At 43.7% G+C, this 9998-nt stretch overlaps 1 protein-coding gene across 2 annotated transcripts in view; it reads right to left on the reverse strand.

Annotated features, from left to right (window-relative positions):
- BLMH (bleomycin hydrolase) overlaps positions 1 to 9820 on the reverse strand; it is a 124799-nt gene extending 114979 nt beyond the window's left edge. Inside the window, exon 1 of one of the 2 annotated variants that reach the window (XM_085880201.1) lies at positions 9763 to 9820. In XM_085880201.1, the coding sequence (XP_085736327.1) occupies positions 9763 to 9805 (43 nt within the window). In that variant the 5' untranslated portion in view covers positions 9806 to 9820. Of the gene's footprint in view, positions 1 to 2003; positions 2332 to 9762 lie in introns of those variants that run through there. The other variant, XM_085880202.1, reaches the window with a different exon arrangement.
- Positions 9821 to 9998: the final 178 nt, after the last annotated feature.

A 9998-nucleotide genomic window follows, 5' to 3' on the forward strand; every position in this document is an offset into this window, starting at 1 on the left:
TGTTCGTGCGTGAGTGAGTGAGTGAGTGTTCGTGCGTGAGTGAGCGAGTGAGTGTTCGTGAGTGAGCGAGTGAGTGTTCGTGCGTGAGCGAGTGAGTGAGTGAGTGTTCGTGCGTGAGTGAGTGAGTGAGTGAGTGAATGAGTGTTTGTGCGTGAGTGAGTGAGTGAGTGAGTGAATGAGTGTTCGTGCGTGAGTGAGTGAATGAGTGTTCGTGCGTGAGTGAGTGAGTGAGTGTTCGTGCGTGAGTGAGTGAGTGAGTGTTCGTGCGTGAGTGAGTGAGTGAGTGTTCGTGCGTGAGTGAGTGAGTGAGTGAGTGTTCGTGCGTGAGTGAGTGAGTGAGTGAGTGTTCGTGCGTGAGTGAGTGAGTGAGTGTTCGTGCGTGAGTGAGTGTTCGTGTGTGAGTGAGTGAGTGAGTGTTCGTGCGTGAGTGAGTGAGTGTTCGTGCGTGAGTGAGTGAGTGAGTGAGTGAGTGAGTGAGTGTTCGTGAGTGAGTAAGTGTTCGTGCGTGAGTGAGTGAGTGAGTGAGTGTTCGTGCGTGAGTGAGTGAGTGAGTGAGTGTTCGTGCGTGAGTGAGTGAGTGTTCGTGCGTGAGTGAGTGAGTGTTCGTGCGTGAGTGAGTGAGTGTTCGTGCGTGAGTGAGTGAGTGTTCGTGCGTGAGTGAGTGAGTGTTCGTGCGTGAGTGAGTGAGTGTTCGTGCGTGAGTGAGTGAGTGTTCGTGCGTGAGTGAGTGAGTGTTCGTGCGTGAGTGAGTGAGTGTTCGTGCGTGAGTGAGTGAGTGAGTGTTCGTGCGTGAGTGAGTGAGTGAGTGTTCGTGCGTGAGTGAGTGAGTGAGTGTTCGTGCGTGAGTGAGTGAGTGAGTGTTCGTGCGTGAGTGAGTGAGTGAGTGTTCGTGCGTGAGTGAGTGAGTGAGTGTTCGTGCGTGAGTGAGTGAGTGTTCGTGCGTGAGTGAGTGAGTGTTCGTGCGTGAGTGTTCGTGCGTGAGTGAGTGAGTGTTCGTGCGTGAGTGAGTGTTCGTGCGTGCGTGTGACGCGCGAGTGTGACGCGTGAGTATGTGAGTGAGTGTGATGCGTGAGTGTGTGTGCAACGCGTGAGTGTGTGAGTGTGTATGAGTGAGACGCATGAGTGCGTGTGTGTGTGTGTTCGTGCGTGCGTGTGTGTGTGTTCGTGCGTGCGTGTTTGTGCGTGCGTGTGTGTTCGTGCGTGAGTGTGTGAGTGAGTTTGTGTGAGTGAGCGAGTGTGACGCGTGAGTGTGTTAGTGAGTGAGTATGAGTGTGACGCATGAGTGTGTGTGTGAGTGTGTGTGTGACGCGTGAGTGAGTGCGTATGCGAGTGTGACGCGTGAGTGAGTGTGTGTGTGAGTGTGACGTGTGAGTGAGTGAGTGAGTGTGACGCGTGAGTGAGTGAGTGAGTGTGACGCGTGAGTGAGTGAGTGTGAGTGTGTGTGTGAGTGTGTGTGATGCGTGAGTGTGTGTGACGCGTGTGTGTGACGTGTGAGTGAGTGTGACGCGTGAGTATGTGTGTGTGTGTATGTGTGTGTGAGACATGTGAGTGAGTGTGACGCGAGTGTGTGTGAGAGACGCGTGAGTGAGTGTGACGCGAGTGTGTGTGTGAGACGCGTGAGTATGTGTGTGTGTGACACGTGAGTGTGACGCGTGAGTATGTGTGTGTGAGTATTGTGTGAGTGTGACGCGAGTGTGTGTGTGTATGTGTGTGTGAGTGTGACGCGAGTGTGTGTGTGTGTGAGTATGTGTGTGTGAGTGTGACGCGAGTGTGTGTGAGTATGTGTGTGTGAGTGTGACGCGAGTGTGTGTGTGAGTGTGTGTGTGTGTGTGACGTATTCACGGGACAGTGCGAGTACCCTCACAAAGCAAGAGTCCGCACCGTGGGTTCCAACAGTCGGTGTTCTGAATGGACTAGTTAAACAAGGCACAAGAACATGTTAACACCTTCATGGACGCGGTTTGCGAAAAACGAGAGAAACTCATCACACGAGGGGAGCTCACCAGGTGCCATGATGCTGTTGAGGCGACTGAGAGACACAAAGCGCTGGAGGTTCTGTGAGGAACAATGCAGGAGGAGGAAGAGGAAGCGGAAAAAGAGGAGTCCCGCCAATCCAGCCCGTTGGGTGAAGGTAACTGCGGTGAAATGGAACGAGATTCCCTTTTTATTGGGCTTGTAATGAAACACGCGACGCCGAACTATTATATCTGACCGAGTTTGCTTTAATTAGGCCATTGAAGGCGTTTCCCGACACGTCCTTCTTCTATTAATTCCCTGAACCATCAATGCCAAGTGGAACGCCTTCACCTCTTTCGATGGGGGGGGGGGGGGCGTGGTCCTACGTCACACGACAGGAGGGCAAGGGAGCCGGTGGGCGTGGTCAGAACGTTCGACTGCAGCGGGGTACACAAGGAGGGTCGTTGCAGGAGGAGGCCATTCGGCCCGTCGTGCCTGTGCCACATCATCACCAGACCAGACCGATCCATGTAAAAAAAAAGAAAATGGAAGATGTTTTTTTTCTGGGGGGTTCGGTGGGCGAAGACGGTTTTTCGTTAAAAAAGACATACATCATCAACCACACAACACCCCTTGATGAGACCCCCACCAACAGCACTCCGTACACACGCACGCAATCACCCATCAATACTCAAACTACCTAAAAGTCTTATCATCATCCCCATACCCCTCTATCTCCAATACTTACAGGTACCTATCTAATTCTAATTTAAACTTATCTCCTTTTTCTGCTGCCACTACCTTTCCAGGGAGACCATTCCATGCATTAACTACTCTTCACCCCATTATCCAAATCATTGATGTAAATAATGAACAGTAATGGTCCGAGTACTGATCCCTGAGGTACCCCGCTACTTACATCCTCCCACTCACAGCCACTCTTTGCTTCCTATCACAAAGCCAGTTTACAATCCAATTAGATACCTGACCAGCCACTCCACAAGCCCTCACTTTGGCCAACAACCTCCGATGTGGTCCCTCATCAAAAGCATCTGCTGCACCCTTCCCACTCCCTGCATATTCACCACCGCCTGCAGTCACGGCACCCTTACGAATGCCTGTACTCACTGCACCCTCTCCACCCACTGCCTGCTCCGCTGCATCTTCACCACTGCATGCACTCACTGCACAATCACCACTGCATGCACTCACTGCACCCTCTCCACCCACTGCCTGCTCCGCTGCATCTTCACCACTGCATGCACTCACTGCACAATCACCACTGCATGCACTCACTGCACAATCACCACTGCATGCACTCACTGCACAATCACCACTGCCTGCTCCCACTACACCCTTATCACTGCATGCACTCACTGCACCGTCACCACTGCCTACACACGCTACATCCCCACCATTGCCACTCTCCTCAGCAACCTCACTCTACAACCATAACCAACTATTATCTACAAATTTCTCACATTTTGCTATTTGCTGTAAATCATCTTTCCATTCCTTCAACCTCATAATAATTAACCTCAAGTGGTTTATTTCCTCACACTTCCGGCAACAGTAAGTACCCTCTGCTTCCCCAATTATTGCTGTGACCCACATTGAGCGTCCATCACATTTTATGAACTCCTCTTCCTTTTCTCATTTGCTCTCTATTTACTGTATACCCCTTTTCACCACAATATTCCCAAGGCCCAAAGTGGCTTAAATTCTAGATTTAAAGACTAGATGCCTTGTATTGTGTTGGCTTCATGGTTAGGGTGGTGGGCTTGGGATCCGAGGGTCCCGACTTCAAATCCTGCTTGTCCATTGAATTAATACCAGGTGGGGTTGACTCGGCCTGTTGTCCTTCCAAGGTTGGCAAAATGAGTACCAGCTTCCTGGGATGATTGAGCCATTCGATATCAAGGATGATTGACCCAGGATATCCTGCCTCGGGGTGACCAGCTCTGAAGAAAACAAACAAACAAAAAAAAAAACAAGGAACACCCAGGGACCAATAGTCCAGTCATTCTCTCGTTGATCTGCACAGAATTTTTAGGCCAAATGCACACAATGTATTTTTTTTTCCAGAACAATGAATGAACAATGACAAAGTAAAAGTCTTGGGAAAGCAAAGCATTGGAACATTCCCATTTTGAGCAAAGTTTGAGGAAATGTTGTGTCGAAGAATACTCAATTCCTCTTAGACAGTTGAAGCATTTATTTTAATACATATGCATATGGAGAATCAGAGGAAATTCAAGAACACAAGCCAGCAATATAGCTCTATCCTCCGATCCAACTCACACATGGATCTTGAGTTTCTTTTACTAGAGGCACCCGCTCCCTTCGGGAGCCGTCAAGGGGGTCATGTTGTTATATTTATACCTATTTTACTCCAAGGGGTCCCAGGATTACACAGCCAAAAAATGGTTGTGATCGGTTCAGCCATTTTTGTGGTATCTGGGAACAGACAGATGGACGGACGGACGGACGGTGAATTATAGTAAGATAATAAGCAAAAGTGGGGTGGGTGAGATCATGGAACGATATCGTCATTTTCGAGACAAGGTAACTGCTGAAGCTGAGTTTTGGAGTTTGGGGAAAACATCACACAAAGCCTTTTTGCAGCGACTACTTGGAGGTCGCATTGAATTCAAAGGGCTGGAGAACAATTTACGTTCAGAAGGTGATAACAATTCAAGCAGACATCTGGACATTATCGAAGCATACATTCCATTGAAGCCCGTGAGAGTCCAGCTTCCAGGCAGACTTTCAGATGCCAATATATAATTATTTATATATGAGAATCCCTTAATATTAATAAGCTAAATAGAATAATAAATAATTCTATTCAACTCATCACACCATTTGAAAGCCTTTATCCCTGAGCAGGGGTCAGTTTTTTGTGGGCTCCAATCATGGTACCCTTTCTTGTGGCAATGCTTTTACGGCCGGATGCCCTTCCTGACGCCAACCCTTTAGTCGCCTTCGACCCTGCAGGGATAATTACCAGTATACTGGTGCTCATTTCGCTGACCTTCGGAAGGATGACAGGCTGAGTCAACCCCCCTGATGCTAACTCAGCAGCCAGCGGGGCTCAAACTCAGAACCCCAAGGATCCCAAGCCACCACCTGAACCACTGAGCCACACCAGGCTCATACATAATTCTATTCAACTGAATCAAGTTAAAGATTATCTGGAAGGCCAATCTGTTTTTGGGAAGAGGGGTGTTTTACTTGGCAGACTTGTAACCTTCCAATACAGTAAAGAACTAGAAGGGCAATCGGAAGAGCGCATACATCCGCCACGCAATGCCTGATCCACGAGAACATATCGGGCCCAATACATTTTTGAAATGTCATGCTAATATATCGTTTTTGGCCCTATCTTTCAATGGTATGCCTGGTGTTGGCTTCATGGTTAGGGTGACGCGTGGCGGGCTTTGGATCCCAGGGTCCTGAGTTCAAATCCTGCTCAGCTGTTGAAGCAATACCAGGTGGGGTTAACTCGGCCTGTCATCCTTCTGAGGTCGGCAAAATGAGTGCCAGCATGCTGGTATCTTGTGTCAGAGTGGCAACCCATCCAGGATTGTGCTCAACAGCCAAGGAGACTGCTGAAGCAGCACCAACGCTCTGCACAGAGTATGGTTCCAATGTCCTCCTCTCAATGGTGAAGAATCCCTTTAAAAATTAAAAAATTAAAAAATTATCGTATCCAGATCCCGATTCGGATCTTCACCAAAGTCGAATCAATTCATCCTTGCCACAAACTCAAGGGATCCATTAAGTTTTGTCCGAATATGTCCACAACTTTTTGAGATATCATGCTATAGATCGTTTTTGGTCCTGTCTCTCAATAGTGAAGAATCACTTTAAAATTCTCAGATCCGGATCCGGATCTCAACCAAAATCTAATCAGTTCGTCCTTGTCACACACTCAACCTGTCCACAACATTTCATCCAGATCTGTTCACAACTTTTTGAGATATCTTGCACACAAATAAACAAACAAACAAACAAATGAAATTACTCGTTGAGCAAGGAATTGCCGGAATAACTTTGTCATTTCTCCATGATCTCTGAAAAAACAAAAACCTGGAAATCAATTTGGTTCTTATAAGTCGAGCGTGCTACTGTTTAATGAGTTATAGCACTTAGTTTGGTCATGATCATAACTTGGAAGTCAATCTGACTTGAAATGGCGTTTTTATCACGATTTGAAAGTTATCACGATTATCACGATCACGATCACATGATGGTGGTGGTGAAGGTGTTTAATATATGTAATCACATTATGGTGGAGGTGGAAGTGTTTAATATATGTAATCACATGATGGTGGTGGTGAAAGTGTTTAATATATGTAATCACATGATGGTGGTGGTGAAAGTGTTTAATATATGTAATCACATGATGGTGGAGGTGAAAGTGTTTAATATATGTAATCACATGATGGTGGAGGTGAAAGTGTTTAATGTATGTAATCACATGATGGTGGTGGTGAAGGTGTTTAATATATGTAATCACATGATGGTGGAGGTGAAAGTGTTTAATATATGTAATCACATGATGGTGGAGGTGAAAGTGTTTAATATATGTAATCACATGATGGTGGTGGTGAAGGTGTTTAATATATGTAATCACATTATGGTGGAGGTGGAAGTGTTTAATATATGTAATCACATGATGGTGGTGGTGAAAGTGTTTAATATATGTAATCACATGATGGTGGTGGTGAAAGTGTTTAATATATGTAATCACATGATGGTGGAGGTGAAAGTGTTTAATATATGTAATCACATGATGGTGGAGGTGAAAGTGTTTAATACATGTAATCACATGATGGTGGAGGTGAAAGTGTTTAATGTATGTAATCACATGATGGTGGTGGTGAAGGTGTTTAATATATGTAATCACATGATGGTGGAGGTGAAAGTGTTTAATATATGTAATCACATGATGGTGGTGGTGAAAGTGTTTAATATATGTAATCACATGATGGTGGAGGTGAAAGTGTTTAATATATGTAATCACATTATGGTGGAGGTGGAAGTGTTTAATATATGTAATCACATGATGGTGGTGGTGAAAGTGTTTAATATATGTAATCACATGATGGTGGTGGTGAAGGTGTTTAATATATGTAATCACATTATGGTGGAGGTGGAAGTGTTTAATATATGTAATCACATGATGGTGGTGGTGAAAGTGTTTAATATATGTAATCACATGATGGTGGTGGTGAAAGTGTTTAATATATGTAATCACATGATGGTGGAGGTGAAAGTGTTTAATATATGTAATCACATGATGGTGGAGGTGAAAGTGTTTAATACATGTAATCACATGATGGTGGAGGTGAAAGTGTTTAATGTATGTAATCACATGATGGTGGTGGTGAAGGTGTTTAATACATGTAATCACATGATGGTGGTGGTGAAGGTGTTTAATACATGTAATCACATGATGGTGGAGGTGAAAGTGTTTAATGTATGTAATCACATGATGGTGGAGGTGAAAGTGTTTAATACATGTAATCACATGATGGTGGTGGTGAAGGTGTTTAATATATGTAATCACATTATGGTGGAGGTGGAAGTGTTTAATATATGTAATCACATGATGGTGGAGGTGAAAGTGTTTAATATATGTAATCACATGATGGTGGAGGTGAAAGTGTTTAATACATGTAATCACATGATGGTGGTGGTGAAGGTGTTTAATACATGTAATCACATGATGGTGGAGGTGAAAGTGTTTAATATATGTAATCACATGATGGTGGTGGTGAAGGTGTTTAATATATGTAATCACATTATGGTGGAGGTGGAAGTGTTTAATACATGTAATCACATGATGGTGGAGGTGAAAGTGTTTAATATATGTAATCACATGATGGTGGTGGTGAAAGTGTTTAATGTATGTAATCACATGATGGTGGAGGTGAAGGTGTTTAATATATGTAATCACATGATGGTGGTGGTGAAGGTGTTTAATATATGTAATCACATGATGGTGGTGGTGAAGGTGTTTAATACATGTAATCACATGATGGTGGAGGTGAAAGTGTTTAATATATGTAATCACATGATGGTGGTGGTGAAAGTGTTTAATATATGTAATCACATGATGGTGGAGGTGAAAGTGTTTAATATATGTAATCACATGATGGTGGAGGTGAAAGTGTTTAATACATGTAATCACATGATGGTGGAGGTGAAAGTGTTTAATGTATGTAATCACATGATGGTGGTGGTGAAGGTGTTTAATATATGTAATCACATGATGGTGGAGGTGAAAGTGTTTAATACATGTAATCACATGATGGTGGTGGTGAAGGTGTTTAATATATGTAATCACATTATGGTGGAGGTGGAAGTGTTTAATATATGTAATCACATGATGGTGGAGGTGAAAGTGTTTAATATATGTAATCACATGATGGTGGTGGTGAAGGTGTTTAATATATGTAATCACATTATGGTGGAGGTGGAAGTGTTTAATATATGTAATCACATGATGGTGGTGGTGAAAGTGTTTAATATATGTAATCACATGATGGTGGTGGTGAAGGTGTTTAATATATGTAATCACATTATGGTGGAGGTGGAAGTGTTTAATATATGTAATCACATGACTGTGGAGGTGAAAGTGTTTAATATATGTAATCACATGATGGTGGTGGTGAAGGTGTTTAATATATGTAATCACATGATGGTGGAGGTGAAGGTATTTAATATATGTAATCACATGATGGTGGAGGTGAAGATGTTTAATATATGTAATCACATGATGGTGGAGGTGAAAGTGTTTAATACATGTAATCACATGATGGTGGAGGTGAAAGTGTTTAATATATGTAATCACATGATGGTGGAGGTGAAGGTGTTTAATATATGTAATCACATGATGGTGGAGGTGAAAGTGTTTAATGTATGTAATCACATGATGGTGGAGGTGAAGGTGTTTAATGTATGTAATCACATGATGGTGGTGGTGAAGGTGTTTAATACATGTAATCACATGATGGTGGAGGTGAAGGTGTTTAATACATGTAATCACATGATGGTGGAGGTGAAAGTATTTAATATATGTAATCACATGATGGTGGAGGTGAAGGTGTTTAATATATGTAATCACATGATGGTGGAGGTGAAAGTGTTTAATGTATGTAATCACATGATGGTGGAGGTGAAGGTGTTTAATATATGTAATCACATGATGGTGGAGGTGAAAGTGTTTAATGTATGTAATCACATGATGGTGGAGGTGAAGGTGTTTAATGTATGTAATCACATGATGGTGAAGGTGTTTAATGTATGTAATCACATGATGGTGGTGGTGAAGGTGTTTAATGTATGTAATCACATGATGGTGGAGGTGAAAGTATTTAATATACTAGTACGCGTGTGGCCGTACGTGCAAAAAGAAAATAAAAATTTAAAATCTCGACCCATAAACAAACACACAGGCCGTTCCTTCGCTCTCGGAAACGGCTTGATTGGGGCATTGTGTTTATGTATAAATGCGTATAAGAAATTGAGAAATTATTAAATACAGTAAGTCATCACTATCCGGAGTGGTGCGTGCCCGTACGGAATGTTCACATGCATTCCACGAATTATCACTTTCATTGAAGTAACAACTGCTGTGATACTTACACACACACACACACACACACACACACACACACACACACACACACACACACACACACACACACACACACACACACACACACACACACACACACACACACACACACACACACACACAGAGTTAATTAAAATCCAAGTTAAAATCAAGTTTACCTCCCTGTGTTTGCTTGCCATGACATTCGCTGCCATTGACCATTGCCACTCCTACACCAGGTAACTAAGGCTCCGATCCCCATCGTAACCGGCACGGCCCGTGACGTCATCGTCGGCCGGCCGCGCAACAGCCTACGCAGCAACGTGTCCTGTCATTGGTTGGTAAATAAATGGATGTAATTTGGGAACCACTTGTCCGATTAATATCAAACCTTGAAAAGGCACATCCTCAGGTC

This window comes from Eptatretus burgeri, chromosome 4, assembly GCF_056783735.1.
Source record: "Eptatretus burgeri isolate ZD-2024b chromosome 4, Ebu_testis_v1, whole genome shotgun sequence".
Lineage (NCBI taxonomy): Eukaryota > Metazoa > Chordata > Myxini > Myxiniformes > Myxinidae > Eptatretus > Eptatretus burgeri.